The following is a 15,899-nucleotide window of genomic DNA, read 5'->3' on the forward strand; positions in this document are numbered from 1 at the left end:
TTGTGTTTGTGTTTGCACTGAAAACATAGGTTTGGGGAGACAAAATTGCTGAATTAATCTGATAAATTGGGGTTAAAATTGAAGTCTTCATGAAAATTAGGAAAAATTAATGGTAACATCCTTGAACGTTTCTGTTGTGGAGCCCAGGATGTGAGAGCCTGGGTTACAGTGCTGGGCTGTGTGAGCTGATAGATGGCATCCTCTGTCAGGTGTGTGGGCAGCTCCGTGCTGGAAAGAGATTAAAAGGACAAAGGAGCCTTTTTATTAAAGAGAGTCTATAGGCAGAGTGCAAAAGTATGTTGTGTTAAAATATTGGTACAAATATGGCTTTAATTTGAAGGGGGGAAGATTGAGGTTGGATGTCAGGGGGAAGTTCTTTACTATGAGAGTGGTGAGGTGCTGGAACAGCTGCCCAGAGAGGTTGTGGATGCCCCGTCCATCCCTGGAGGTGTTCAAGGCCAGGTTGGATGGGGCCCTGGGCTGGTATTAAATGTGGAGGTTGGTGGCCCTGCCTGTGGTGGGGGGTTGGAGCTTCGTGATCCTTGAGGTCCCATCCAACCCAGTGGTTCTGTGACTCTGTGATACTCAGAGTTGCAATTTACTCATTTATTTTGTGGTGAAACCTTGATTTCAGAAACAGCTATCTAGAAAATATATTTTTCTATCAGCCTTGATGTCTGGATTGCAAGTCAGTAGGCAAGAGAACGATGAGCCCTGCTGGAGGCAGCATATGATGCATTATTAATGTTATTCTCAATATCAAACATGCCAGGAATCATACGCATACTATATTCTGCTAACATCAAAAATATGAAGGCCTTACTATTGACATGTCTTACAGATGCCCTGCTACAGAACTTGCTGGGAAAAAAAGGGAAATCTACCCAGCTGATGTGCCTCTGTCTCAGGAAGTGCTTTCTGCCCATTCATTCCCAGGACCACAAGGACCGTGTCCTGCAATGCTGGCTGCTGTCCCAGCTGTGCACACCCCAGCTCTGCCCCTTGGAGCACTGCTCACCTGCTGGCTGTCAGAGCAGAGCCAGCAGGGAATGGCTGCTCTGCATTCCTTCTGCAGCAAGACAAACCCTCTCTTTGCTGCTTTTAAACTGAGACAGTGGAGGTTTAGGTTGGATATCAGGAGGAAGTTTTACAACTGCAAGTGGTGACGCACTGTTCACAGGTTGCCCAAGGAGGCTGTGGATGCCCCATCCCTGCAGGCATTCAAGACCAGGATGGATGTGGCTCTGGGCAGCCTGGGCTGCTGGTTGGTGACCCTGCACACAGCAGGGGGTTGGGGCTGGATGAGCACTGTGGGCCTGTGCAACCCAGGCCATTCTGTGATTCTGTGATGTTATCATTGTAAGGATGATGCTGTTACCTTGGAAATATTTTTATGGGTTCTTTTTCTCCAGCATTTGGAAGCAATATTCCCCCAGGCCTGGCTCTGTCCCAGCAGCCTGCAGATGGCTGCTGTGCACGCAGCGCGCACCAGCAGGCACCGCTGTCTCAGCATTACAAGACCACGACTTTCTGAAACACAAATAACTACTTTCATACTTTCCAACAATGCTGCTTGTTCCCCAGCAGGCAGAGAAGCTCAGGGCTGTCACTAGAAAGCTGCCTTACTCAGTCCAGTTGCCATTATATCCCCAGGAAAAGCAGCTCTGCTTTTCCTGAGCTGTCCCATTCCCAGCTGTGTAAATCCCTTTCTGATCTTGAGGACGGCAAATATGGCCGGGGTCTGCTGTGTGTAGCAGCAGGTCTCGACCATAGTAACATTGCTTTGGGGCTTTCCCTTTGATCTGTTACACTGTGTATATCAATTTGGGACATCCACAAGTGGGCAGGTCCATATTCGGTGCCTGAGTGTCTTTGCTCTCCCTGCAGCTGCTTTCAAGGAAAAGTAGCAAGAATTGATTGGGTTTTTGTAATGTGTTTGTGATGCTTCTGCTCTGTCTCACACAACGTCTCTGCTGTAAATTCCAGCACAGTTTTTGCTGCTTCGCTCTCTGAATCAGTGTCCTTGCAGTTGAACAGCAGCCCAGGTTACGTCCCTTAGTTTGATGGATGTGAATGAATCTGGTTAGTAATCACATGTATTGCTCATACTGCATTTTAATTTTTCATGTATTTAGAAGCTCAGGGGCCTGAGTGCTTCTTGTCTTTGGAACGGGTGTCTCTGAAAGCAGTGGAGTTTCATGAATGTGGGTTATCTGAAGTCCATCTACCATTCACCAACCATTCAGCAAACTGAATAGAATGAGGCAAAACTGAAGAGAAACCATACGAGGGAGCATTTACTAATGCTGATGTGCCCTGTCCTCAGTCCCAGGCTGATTTTCCTTCCCTCTCTCCTACTTCTCAGGGAAGGACACAGGCTCGGGTCTGTAACAGGGCAGGGAGCAGCTCCTTCTCTGTCTGCTCCAGGGCCCACCTCTTCCATGTCAGAAGGGATGTGCAGGGCATCCCTGCCAGCCAGGGTGAGGGGGTCTGCACTCTGTTGTACCCAGCAATGAATCCTGCTGTAGCACTGCACAGACCTACATCTCACGTACCCGTGTTTCCTCTGGGAAGAGGGAGAAGCACAATTCTTTTTGTGTACTTTCCTAACTCCCTCACAAGTTTTAGAGCTTGTGGCACACAGAGCAGCTTCTCCATCGTGCTGCAGCTCTCAGTGCCAGCAGTGCCCTGTGCAGACAGATCGTTACCAAAGCTGACCAAATTCCTATTATCTGCATCCCTTGATCCTCTGATGTTTTCATTGGCTACATTCAAGACTAATCATTTCCCTTTTTTCAGCCTTAAAGAATAATTAGAAGAGAATCAGATCCTTTTTTTTTCAGCCTTAAAGATTAATTAAAAGAGAAAAAGGGTAATCAACTAATTTCTGCGTAGTTCTTTCAGAATCAGTCTTGTTATTCTAAGTAGTGGTGAGGCAGCTGATTTTTCTCTGGGAAATCTCATTAAAGCCTTAGCATCCCAGATTGGAAGCTTCTGATGGCAGCTCCATGCTCACATTGCTCTGATGAGAGTCTGTGGGATCCAAACATCAGCTCTGTGCCCCATTCATTGTCACCTCCTGTGTGTTATGGGACATGTTGTGTGACCACAGCTGAGCTGTCAGTGCTCCAGGACTGCTCTGATTTTGGAGGGAATGGATGCCAGATGTGGGCAGCCCCATCTGGGCCAGAAGTGGACACCCATGGGCTCAGGGCAGCACCCAGATTTTCCTATGGGACAGAGGAGAATGCCAGGCTAAAAGTAGCTCACATTGTCACCCTGGGTGTTTCAGACAGCTCTGTGCTGTGACCGTGTGCTGTCCCACAGAGCAGCTGCTGGGCTCATGCTCCTTCTAGCGTGCCTCTGTTAACAGTTTTGCCCTTTGCTTTCTGTAAACAAACAAACGTTCTTGTAGCTTTTGCCCTTCAAAAGTAGCGGTTTGGATTTAAGTTATTCTGACAAATCGCCGTGTCATTAAATTGTTATTTCTCTGACATTCACATATAGGCAGCTAAAATTGGACCCTCCCCCGGGTGCTCTCAGCCCTGTTCTACCTTCTCATCTCAGTTCAATACCACCAGCAGTGGCTGCCCCTATCTGCTCTTTTCTCCTAATGGATGCAGGTGTTTGCTCTTAGAACGTAAATTGCGTTTCTTTCATTATTATGTTATTTTTATTTCTTATTATTCTGTTATTGCAGCTGTCTGTAATGCTAAGCCTCCTTCTTAGCACTTGGACAGGACTAGTGCTGCTCCATTGTGGTTTTGAGTATTAATCAAGATGAATATCTCAATGCACTGAAAGTCATCATCCAAAACCGTTTCTATCTGCATTAATAAGGTTAGTATTAAGGAGCCTGGGGATACTTTTCTGAAGTGAGAGCTTTTTGTGTATGTTTTATTGTATGAATTAACCAAAATTTAGAAACAAAGTGTTACTTCAAGCCAGGAATGTGGTGAGAGTTAAAAATGCTTTCCAATGGATCTTGGAACTGATGAATGTGTGTGATCTGCCTGCTGTTTGGCTTTATCTAAGCAAGTCACTTGTCCAGTGAAGCATTCTTCATTAGATTTATCATTGTTATTTAGCCTTCAGTTGTGTTCTGAAGCTCCATCCATTTTGCTCTTTGCTTCCAAACAACAAAACTTGCTTTGGCACTGAAAGCTTCTGGTGATTTGTGCAACCCCTGCTTGTTCCTCCAGCTTCTCTTTTTATGTGAGACATTTTCCTGCCCATGCTGGAAGCAGATTTCCCAGCCAGTGCCATGAGGGTGCCATGAGGCTGGAGCTGGACGGCTCTTTGCATGTCATAGCATTGGTAAGGCTGGGAATGGCCTCCAGAATTATTGAGTCCAACAGCACACGTCCACATCCTCTGTGCTGCGAATGCAAAGTGCAGAGGAATGGTGAGATGAACGATGGGATGCAGCAGCGATGCCCAGCCCAGCCCTGCCCTCACTCATGTGTTTCCCTCCCTGCAGGTGGGTGAGAAGATGTAGCGGCAGAGGAGCAGCACCGCAGGGAGACGCGGGGCCGCACCATGTCGAGGAGGAGCAGCAGCCGCGCCAGGCCCGACGCCTTGGCTGCCCTGCAGGCCGCCAACGAGGAGCTGCGGGCCAAGCTCACCGACATCCAGATTGAGCTCCAGCAGGAGAAGAGTAAGGTGTGCATCCTTCCCTCTCTGCTCCTTCCCACTCCTCACAGCCCTCTGCCTGCTGCCCCATACACAGCCAGCTTGTACGTGCCTTGGGGAACACATGGCTGCAGCAGCAGGGGGTTGAGCCCCTGTGTGAAGCAAGGTAACCCCTTCCCATCCTGCTCTAAAGCGGTTCCCTCTGCTACAGCACAAGGCACCCTGCTTTCAAACCAGAGCCACAGCCCCATGGCAATGATGCAGCCCTATGGGATGTGGCAGGAGGGCTTCTGCGGAGACCCCAGAAAAAATGAAGGGCTCAGACTTCTCTTGAAGGAGCTGGTTAACTCTTAGATGTGTATTAAACATAATTCTCTTCATAGCTTGTATCACAGATGTGTTAATCTAGTTTCTGAGCATTTGCTTCATGTAGTGTTGGGATGTTAATGCTTAGTTCACTTGGGTTTTGTGCTTCTTGCAGAAATTCATTACACTTACATGTTAGCTAATGCTTCTAGGGCACTAAATCAGGCAAATTAAACTCTCTGAGACTGCAAGGGATTATTAAAATATACAGACATCACCACTTAGGCTGACAAAGAAAAGCCTTTTCTACAGAGCTGTCAGGATTCCTTTTCCTCTGCTCACAAATTACTTCCTCCCAGTTCTCTGAAACATTGCAGTTTTTCCTTTGCAGCTGCAGTGTTTGGTTCTGTAGAGTGCTCTCATTTGGGAGACACACTTAGGCATATTCTTAGCAGGGAAACCTTATTGTGTCACCATAGCAAGACAAATGCAGCTTCACTAAAAGGAATCAACCAGACTTTTTTTTTCCTAGTTAGTAAGTAATTATTACGTACCGAATATTCACTTCCTAATCTTAGCATTTAAATATATGCATAGACTGATCTGATAAACAACTTGGAGCAGAAAAGAGAGCAAGTGGAGTGATGCCTGCTTACCCAACTGGTACCTGAAAGCTCTTCTGAAAATGGTTGGCGACCCTGCACATAGCAGGGGGTTGAAACTGGATGATCAGTGTGGTCCCTTTCAGCCCAGGTCATTCTATAGTTCTACTTGTGCATTGGTAGCACCAACTCACCAGGCCAGCTTTATCTCCCATGCACATACACACAACATTAGGATCTGACACAATAATGTGATCTGTATCTGTCCTAGATTAACTTGGAATTTCTGGTAATGATTTTAGTCATAAAAATGCTCATCTTGTTTGATTTCTCCATACAGGTCAGCAAGTTGGAGAGAGAGAAGAATCAGGAGGTGAGGCAAATCAAAGAGCACGAACAGCACAAAAGTACGGTGGTGGTCACAGAGCTCAAAGTCAAACTTCACGAAGAGAAAATGAAGGAGCTCCAAGCTGTTCGGGAGGCACTGCTGAGACAGCACGAGGCCGAACTGCTCAGAGTCATAAAAATTAAAGATAATGAGATCCAGAGACTCCAGGCCCTGCTGACCGCTGTGCGCGATGGGGCTCCTGACAAGGTGAAAACTGTGCTGCTCACAGAGGCCAAAGAGGAGGCCAAGAGGGGCTTCGAGGTAGAGAAAATAAAAATGCAGCAGGAAATTTCAGAACTTAAGGGGGCCAAGAAACAAGTGGAGGAGGCTCTGACTATGGTCATCCAAGCTGACAAAATCAAAGCTGCAGAGATAAGGAGTGTGTATCACCTGCACCAAGAGGAAATCACCAGAATTAAGAGGGAGTGTGAGAGAGAAATCCGCAGGCTGGTATGTGTTGCTGTCTGTATCTATGTTTTTCCTAATGCTTCTGTTATTGATGGCAATTAAATGAAAGTGTTGGGCTGTGTTAAATGCATGAGGATGGGCAACTAAACTTTTGGAGCTTACTCCAAATCTCTTTTCTGATTGCTAATAGTGATGTCAAAATGTCTTTTTTTAAACCTGCTGTGGGATGTTTTAGTATGGAGCTTCTTTATACCTCTGTCAGTGCTTATTGGTACAGGTCACAGATGTGAGGAACAGGCCTTTGGTTGTGCCAGGGGAATCTCAAAAAGCAGTCGTGCTTTTGGCCTCCAGCAGTCTTTCATCCCTTCCCCACACCCTCTTTCCCCACCCTTTGCTCCTCACTGACCAACTTCCATCCCTCCCTTTCCCTGCCATTGCTGGTTCCTGTAAACATCCCATAGCAAGCTGTGTGCAATTCCAAAATGCTGTTTTCTCCACATCCTACAGTCCTGAGCCCTACAGTGTGGAGGTGATGAGCCCACCACTCTGCAGGGTGTTCAGGAGGAGTTTTCCGCTCTGTGTCCCCCCTCCATGGCTTTCCCTCAGGGTAGACAGTGAGGGTCCCTCTTTGTGGCTCCATCTGAGTGTCTCTTCTAACCCACCCTCACCTGACTACTAAGAAAGCTAAATCAAAGCCAGCTAAACAAGCACCAGCAAAACAGTGGCCCCATGTGAAGGCAAGGCAGCGTGGTCTCTCCATTGAATGCCCTGCAGCACTGCTCACCCTGCACTCAGCCACGCGCCCTGTCAGACTTCGCATTGCTTCTTCCCCTCACATATTATTTTCTCTTTAAGAAGAGGATGTTAAAATAATTTATAACCATCTGATCTGTCAGCGCTGTTCAAATATCCTGCAGTGTAAGTAATTCTTCTCTAAACATACACTGCTGAATGCATTGATTTAATACATCGCAGTGAAAGGATAGCTAATGTACATCCTAAATAAACTTAAGGCATTACAATAAAATCCATGCTAATGGCCTCTAATGTAGAAGTTATAAAATAAATATGTCCTTAGTTATAAGGAATAGAGTGATTGAACGTCATGTTTTTCTAAATAGCCTTTGAAAATCAAACTTTTTTATTCCTGCTTCAATGAATCAGATTATCTAACCATACTAATTAAATTACACCATGCCTTCGTTTTACCAGGCCCTAAGTGCTTCCTGAATGACATTAAGCACTCCCTGTTCTATTGACTTTCCATTGGTTTCAATGGAGCCGCTGGCACCTTGCAGGGGAGGGCCGTGATGTTCCAAGGTGATATGGTGCACCATGGAAAACTGGTCTTTATGAAAGGGAAGCACTTCTCAAAACCCTCAAACTATTACTGAAAACCTGTTCTCCTGGCTCAGATGCTCCCAAGATGTTGATGTAAAAGCCAAGAGTCATATTGCAGTCAGTAACAGGTCCGTATGGCAATGACCCTTCTGAAGAAATTCTGCTTTTAGTAAGCTTTTCAAATTCTAATTTGTACATTTCAAAACAATGTAAAACAGCAGATACATGAACTTAGATGCCTTCATATGGCACCCCACTCAGGGATGTGGGTGCTGTGCAGGGCTGGATCTGACCCAGCCCATCACCATCCATAGAATCACAGAATGGTCTGGGTGGCAAAGACCAAAGTGCTCATCCAGTTCCAACCCCCTGCTGTGTGCAGGGTCACCAACCAGCAGCCCAGGCTGCCCAGAGCCACATCCAGCCTGGCCTTGAATGCCTGCAGGGATGGGGCATCCACAGCCTCCTTGGGCAACCTGTGAACAGTGCGTCACCACCCTCTGTGAAAAACTTCCTCCTCAGATCCAACCTGAACCTCCCCTGTCTCAATTTAAGACCATTTGCCCTTGTTGATATATGAAGTGAAAATTTCCCAAGCAGGGAAACCTACATGTAGGTTTTAAAATCATTGTGGAAATACATTTTAAAAGAGCCACAATGCTTAAGGCCACCTAAATGTGAAACTGTGCTAGGAACTGCACTGGGGAGCACGTGGTACACGTGGACCTTTGCATGCGATTAGGTTCGCATGGCTGGTATCAGCTGTGCTCATGCCTGGCACTGCTGCCAGGAGCTCATCTTACCCTCCTCTTAATGTCTGTGATGCAAGGAAGAAGTTTACTGGATAATAACTGTATTGAAATGCTCCCTTCCTTTGGTACTGCTTCCACACCCTTTCACTTTAATATTGAAATGGCAGCATCAAATTGTTTTATGTGTTTCATGAATGTGAACTTCATCCTAAGAAAGGAAATGTGACCATTGATGCTTCCTCAGCTGTTCACCATTTGTTCTTATAGCTTTTTCAGTAAGATAAAGCACTGCTGAAGCACTGTGTTACAAATACTTTGCATTTTCTGCTGGTTTTTTTCCTTTTGAAGTGTTGTTCATGTGGCACCATGACTTTGTTTGCACAAAAATAGAGACAACCACCAACATTTTACCTATGTTAAGCAAGTAATCGTTTGATGGTGCACTATCTTTTTCTTTATGGGTCCATATTTATCTCTATCTCTTTGCCCAGTGAAGCTGTGGATGTCCCCTCCCTGGAAGCACTCAAGACCAGGCTGGATGAGGCTGCGAGCAGCCTGGGCTATGGGAGGGGTCCCTGCCTACAGCAGGGGCTGGCACTACATGTTTTTTAGGGTCCCTTCCAACCCAAACCATTCTGTGATTCTATGATTCTAACTATTTAGATGCTTAGCAGAAGGACCTCTATAGACGTATGTGAGTCACAGCAGATCATTGTCTTAATGGGAATTCCTGAGAGCACCCAGACTAAAATGCAGCTGAACAGATCCTGTTTGCATCATTTTACACAGAGAAGCTGCATTTGTTCCCAGGGGGTGTCTTCTGTGGGATTTAGGAACAACATCCTTGGTGAGATCCGCCCATATGCTGTGCCATTCTTTTCCAGCTTTTCACATTGTTTTCCAGGTTACAGACAAAACTCTCACAAAGCAATCCAATTATCAGATCCAGTCCTCACATGGCAAAAACGTTCTTATTTGAGCAGACCACGTTTCAGAACTGTCCCTTTAGACTAAATGTGTCAGGTTTCAGAAGTGTTTAAAACCTTACGTGTCCAGGGTGCACATGTTGTGCCTGGAGAAGCCAACAGATGCTTTAGGGAATGTGCTTTAGCAACCTCTTGCATTCCAGATCCACTCCCTGTTTTTAACTTCTCCCTCTGAAAGTTAATTATGAACCTTTTTCTTTAATCTCTTTTACTTTGATTGTTCACTGAAGTGATGAGGGGTGTTCTGAAGTGCTACTGAGACTGCGGGTTGTCTTGGGATGGTCTGCAGAAGTTGTCAGTCGGCCACACGTGCAGGCACAATGCTCATGAGTTACTGAAGCAATGCTGGGTTTGTTCATTGTCCATTATTCCTTGCTGTTGTATTTGCAAGAGGAGGGTTTGTCTTCATGGCCAGGGGTTGGCTCTATGGCAATGGTTGGGCTGTAGGGTGCTACGTACAGCCAAGCTGCTGCATGTGTGTGTGATTGTGTTCTGTTCTCCTTATAGATGGAGGAGATTAAGTTTAAAGACAGAGCAGTCTTCGTGCTGGAAAGAGAGTTAGGGGTTCAAGCCGGGCATGCCCAGAGACTGCAGCTCCAAAAGGAGGCTTTAGATGAACAACTGTCCCAGATCAAAGAGTCTGACCGGCACCTGGGCAGCCCCAAGCGGGAACTTCCTTATGCAAGTGGTGCAGGAGACGCTTCAGATCATTCGGGAAGCCCCGTAAGCACTTTCACGTGGTTTCACCTAAACAAACGAACGAGCAGAATGACCAAATGGCACCAAGTGACAGAATCTTGATGAGTGCTCTGTGAGCAACAGCTTTCCCATAGTAACCCAGGCAAAACGGAGAGGCATTAATTTCTCACTCTCGTTCATTAGCTGAGTGTTCAACATTTCAAATTGAACCGAATTATGGGAGAGCTTTTGCTTGTCTGTCGTTTTGTTTTCTGGTTTCCTTTGTTTGTTTCTGATACCAGGGTGAAAATTTTCCTGTCTCTCTTCTGTCCTTTCCTTACCGCACCATTCTTCTACCACCTGCCTTAATTTGACTGTTTGACACAATTCTTGCCAACAAATGATGCAAATGCTCTTCTAACCAAGTAATGTATGTGTGCTAGCTCTTGGAACTGCTGATAATGTACTGTGCAAGCAGATGTGCAAGGCTGCTTTACAGAGGGAGGCGGGAGAAGGTGACCCGTGCACAAGCACTAGGAAGCCCTGCAGTGCCGCACTCCCTGCTCCCCCATCCTCACGCTGCAATTGCTTTCATTGGGCTGGAAAGTCAATTAGAAACCTGTTAATTCTTCTTTCCTATCTCTTTCCTACAACACAATACCCCAAACATTAAATCTTAGTCATCTTTTCACAATGTTTTTTGTTTGTTTGTTTGTTTTTAATTGTAAAAATAGCTCCTTTCTGCTTTTGCCTTAATTTGCTAACAGCAGAAAGCTTCAGTTAACTAACCTTGTATGTCTCACATTTGCCAGTGTTCTCCATTGCTGATTCTCATCAAGATTTCTTTTGCAGCAACCTTAATTTTCTCAGTAGAAGTGTAAGTAGTCACACATGAGCAAAGCGATCTATTTTGTTCTTTATCCCAAGCCTCTCCTGCACCTGTTGAATGAGGAATCATAGACCTCCTGAAAGTGCCACTGGGACTGAGAACACTAATTTGCTTCTTCTGATTTGTGCTCAACTTCTGCCAAACATCAGAATAAGTACTAGAGGAGGACAAAACAGCACGTCACACCTGTAAACAGATGTAACTTTTCTCTGATTCTGAATGAGAACACCTACCTGTATTTCTCTTCATTTATGAACTGATTTAAACATTTTCACTCAGATAAAGTGCTACCCCATTTGCTTTATGAGTGACCCTACAGAACCCAATAAGGGCTTCAGTTTTATGGAAGAGAGCTTATGCAATGGTGTAATTGCATGGATTTTCCCCATTTGTATGTCAGTACTCCTGGTACCATCTTCTTATAACAATGTCCTCGGAGTGGGTGACGTGTCTGAAACACTCAGTTCAACAGTGGCATACATTGGAAACACTGCCTTGATTTTTGTTTTTTTTTATATTTTCTTTTATATTTCCAAGTTTAGCATTTGTCACCTTGTATTTACATATACATACTTCTGCATTTGCATACTTTGTTACATTTTCACTCTTGCCTTTCCATCGGTCCCATCCTGCAGCTCTCAGGGGTCATTTCCACTAAGGCCGTACCCTACAATCTTCCATCTGATAGTTCTGAAATATTCGGATTTGGGATAAGAAAGAGGCTGAGCTTTGAATAACGCTGATATTCCCTGTGCACCCAGGAGCAGTTATTTGCAGTTGATCTTTGTTTTAGGAACAGCAGTTGGATGAAAAGGATGCCCGGCGCTTCCAACTGAAAATCGCCGAGCTGAGCGCCATCATCAGGAAGCTGGAGGACCGCAATGCGCTGCTGTCAGAGGAGAGGAACGAGCTGGTGAGCAGCAGGGATGGGCAATGTGGTGGCACAGCACACTAATCACACTGATTCTTGTGTATAAAACAATGGCTTTTTAAGGAAGGAATTGGCAAGAATCACCACCTCCACTACAAAGACAGGGTGAGGGAGCTGGGCTTGTTCAGCCTGGAGAAGAGAAAGCTGCAGGGTGACCTCATTGCAGCCTTTCAGTACCAAAAGGGAGCCCATAAACAGGAGGGGAGTCAACTCTTGGAAAAGGTAGATAACAGCAGCACAAGGGGAAATGGTTTGAAGGTGAAGGAGGGAAGACTGAGGTTGGATGTCAGGGGAAATTCTTCACTATGAGAGTGGTGAGGTGCTGGAACAGCTGCCCAGAGAGGCTGTGGATGCCTCGTCCAGCCCTGGAGATGTTGAAGGCCAGGTTGGATGGGGCCCTGGGCAGCCTGGTCTGGTATCAATGTGGAGGATGGTGGCCCTGCATGCAGAGGGGGGCTGGAGATCCATGATCCTCAAGATCCCTTCCAACCCAGTGATTCTGTGACTATCTGCTTATAGTTATTGTCAATAAATACATTCCCTACATGGCATACTTGTTGCACACCCCACAAGCAAGGAAGGACCCACTTCCCAATGGGCTAAACCAAGAGTTTCCTGGTATATTCTGCTATTTATTAGGAGAAAGTACTGCTACTATGGTTGTGAAAGAAAATGATTAATTTATTTGATAAAAAGTAATTGTTCCTGAGGTGTCAATTCTCTCTTAATTTTTTCAGTTAAAACGCCTCAGAGAAGCTGAAAGTCAGTACAAGCCCATCCTGGACAAAAACAAACGCCTGAGCAGGAAGAATGAGGAGCTGTCACACGCCTTACGTCGAATGGAAAATAAACTAAAATTTGTAACACAGGAAAACATCGCAATGGTAAGTGTGGGAGTGAGCGCCATCCCAGGGGAACAGGCAGCACATGCCCACAGGGCAACACGGCAGCAGCATCACAGCGTGTGAGGGGGTTGGGAGCCCCTTCTCCTTCCAGCTGTTTGCTGTGATGCTCTGGGTGGTTTGTGGCTTCAGCTTGTTTTGTTTTGTATAACCTGCTTTATTTTGGCCCAGAAGAACAATAGTCCTGAAGAAAATGAATTGTGTGCACTCTGTGGATGTTGATCAGATGGCTGCTTGGTCACAGAGCGCTGTTACAATGTGAACACAAAGCAGTTCACTTCAGCTTCGGCTCTTGTGCCAGAGTCACCCATCACCCCAAGGGAGCCCACGCCTGCGGTGCTCTCCCTTCCCCTCCAGTGTTACCTCCAGCACTGCTGGCAGCCATCAGCAGCAGCTGTTGGTGGTGACACTCACAGGTGTCATCACCACGGGGCCAACCTCAGTCCCTTGTCATCCCAGAGCACAGCAACCCGGGCTGCTGCAGGTGGACATGAGTGCACAACACAGCAGGCAGTGCTGGTGGCCCAGCCCAAGTGCCTTCTCCAGCAGAACAGCCTGGGATGTGGGTAGAACCACAGAACCAAGGGGCAGCTGCGAGCACAGCTGTAAGATGTGTGCATTAATAGCTGGGAATGGGAAAGGCTGGATGCAGCTCTTCAGCAAAGCCTCATTTCCACTTTTGCCACATGGGTTTCTTTCAGAGGCAAAGAGCAGGAGCAATGAGGAGACCGAGCTCCTTAAATGACCTCGACCACAACCAGGAAGAAAGAGAAGTGGATCTCCTGAGACTCCAAATCATCGAACAGCAGAATATCATTGATGAGCTCTCCAAGGTAAGATGGAACAGTGCCACACTGACACGAGGCCAACTAAGGACACATATAAAGGAAGGGAAACTCAGAGGAGGGCACATCTGGGGTGCTATGCTCAAGCAGGCACAGCAGCAGTGGGAGCACAGCTGGTGTCTGTGAGATCAGCAGACACTGACCTAAATCCTGGTGATCTGTGTACGGTGTCTGGGCAGGATCCTTCCATACCATGTGGTGCTTGCACAGCACAACCACTGCAGTGCTCCCTGCACACACACCAGTGGCCAGATCCTGCAGCAGCAAAGCAAACTGCTTGAGCTCCTTCAACCAGAGCGGCACCGGGCCTGAGAAAAACGTGTTTGTTTTATCTGTGGGCTATTCTTATTATGCTCTCTTACTGAAGTTATTTTATTCTTCTTTTTGTTAGACCCTGGAAACTGCTGGCTATGTGAAGAGTGTCATGGTACGTGTGACACTAACCTTACCCTCATTGTTTTGCATGATTTAAGTTGCAGTTCATGAAAAGCACACAAGGGGCAACATTTATTGTCACTTTCCTCCCTCTCTGGGCAGCAAAGTAACTCAGACTCTGTCCCAGTGCCTTTACCACTGAAGGCCTTATTAGCAGTTGTTCTCTGGACAACAATGCTGTGCCAGCGTGGAGCAGAGCTCTGCTGGGAGAGGAAAGCTTTCCCCTGCCCCAGGGATGCACAATGGCAGCAGGGCCAGCTCATCCCAATGGCACAGCACGTGGTGCCCATCTCTGGGACAGCTCTGCCACATCACAGTGGTGTTTTCAAACTAATATCCCAGCCTTGCCTCACCGTACCCACAGCAGCTCCCCAACAGGGCTCTGCACAGCTCATCCCTTTGCTATTGGTGATGAAGATTTCATTAAGTTTAGCCATCAGTATGTACCAAAAAGGTGTTTTACTTTCCATTGCTAACTGTGCAGCAAAGCTTATGTTGCCAAGCAAAAAACAAGAGTTTGATTTTCTCTGTTGCTGTGGATAATGCACGAAGGGCACATTGTTGGTGTCCCAGCATCAGCACACCCTCCAGCAAAGGGCTGATGTGGGGTGTGGGAGAGCATCCTTGTAGGAATCCACTGGCTCTTCAGCTCCAGAGTTTGCCTGATGTGCCATCCAGAATAATACTAATCAAATAATCAGCGCATTAAAAATTAATAGCACTCTATGAAAAGAGTCATAATTACCAACAAAGAGAAAAGCTGGCTGGCAGCAGTACAGGCTCAACCCCTTCATCAGAGTCACTGAGAGCTGCACATCCTTGGGGAACGCAGGCGGGTTTGGCTTGGGCTTGTTGTTAATCAGCTTTTGGATGTGCTTATTGCAAACAGCCTCAGAATTCTGAGTGGTTTGGGCAATGACATGCAGGCATGGCGCAGGGCAGTCACAGGGCTGGGCTCTGTTTTTGTCCCAGGACAGAGCCTCACTGCATGGAGCTGCAGAACAGAGCGGGGTACAGAGCAGTGTCTGTGCTGTCCTCCTTTTGTTTTGCTGTTTGGATTTTCATGACCATGAAAAACATTTGATAGTTGTAAACTGCAATCTCAGAAGACTTTGGAGCAAGATTCAAACCTGTCCAGCACTTCCATCTCCACTCTTTGGTTGCCCTGTGACTATGAAAACTGCTGCGGTTAACTAAATTAACAGCTCTGTGTCTGGCTCTTTCAGGAACGTGATAAGCTGTTAAGGTATAGGAAGCAAAGGAAAAAAATGACAAGAATTCCTAAGGTAAAAGAAAAACAGCAATAAAAGGTTGGTTTGTGATGGGCACAGTGGGCACAGCGGCTGTGAGGGCAGGGGGGGAGCGGGGTCCAAGTGCAGGGTTCACATCAGGCTGCCTGGATGGGGGTGAGGGCAGGGCTGGGAGTGGTGTCCCCCAGGTTGTGTGCACACAGACCCCAAAGGCTGCAGGGTATGGAGAGAATCCCTACAGCCCTGCCCACACCAGGCCCAGCAGCTGAGTGTGGGACACACTGACACCTCTCTCTGCCCAGAAGCCGGTGGTGGAGACATTTTTCGGCTATGATGAAGAAGCCTCCTTGGAGTCTGATGGATCCTCTATCTCATATCAAACGGATCGGACGGACCAGACCCCATGCACCCCTGATGATGACCTGGAAGAGGTATTTGTAGACAGCTGGGTGGTGTGTTTGAGGCATTGAACCCTGCTGTCACCGCACAGTGACTCCTGGTCTGCTCATTTCTGGCCAGCTCTGACCACAGAACTACAGACCGGTGCTGACGTC

General features: G+C 46.7%; 1 protein-coding gene across 18 annotated transcripts in view; it reads left to right on the forward strand.

Moving 5' to 3' along the window:
• The window catches only part of JAKMIP3 (Janus kinase and microtubule interacting protein 3), a 45,562-nt gene that overhangs the window by 15,461 nt on the left and 14,202 nt on the right, over window positions 1–15,899 (forward strand). For 7 of the 18 annotated variants that reach the window (XM_015867600.2, XM_015867595.2, XM_015867598.2 and 4 more), the window contains exons 2-11: window positions 3,701–3,840; window positions 4,481–4,662; window positions 5,881–6,378; window positions 9,923–10,138; window positions 11,776–11,895; window positions 12,651–12,797; window positions 13,517–13,648; window positions 14,052–14,087; window positions 15,322–15,381; window positions 15,648–15,776. In XM_015867600.2, coding sequence (XP_015723086.1) covers window positions 4,540–4,662; window positions 5,881–6,378; window positions 9,923–10,138; window positions 11,776–11,895; window positions 12,651–12,797; window positions 13,517–13,648; window positions 14,052–14,087; window positions 15,322–15,381; window positions 15,648–15,776 — 1,461 coding nt within the window. In that variant the 5' untranslated portion in view covers window positions 3,701–3,840; window positions 4,481–4,539. The remainder of the gene's footprint in view (window positions 1–3,700; window positions 3,841–4,480; window positions 4,663–5,880; window positions 6,379–9,922; window positions 10,139–11,775; window positions 11,896–12,650; window positions 12,798–13,516; window positions 13,649–14,051; window positions 14,088–15,321; window positions 15,382–15,647; window positions 15,777–15,899) is intronic. The other 11 variants (XM_015867597.2, XM_015867599.2, XM_015867604.2 and 8 more) reach the window with 7 other exon arrangements.

Source organism: Coturnix japonica, chromosome 6 (assembly GCF_001577835.2).
Source record: "Coturnix japonica isolate 7356 chromosome 6, Coturnix japonica 2.1, whole genome shotgun sequence".
Taxonomy (NCBI): domain Eukaryota; kingdom Metazoa; phylum Chordata; class Aves; order Galliformes; family Phasianidae; genus Coturnix; species Coturnix japonica.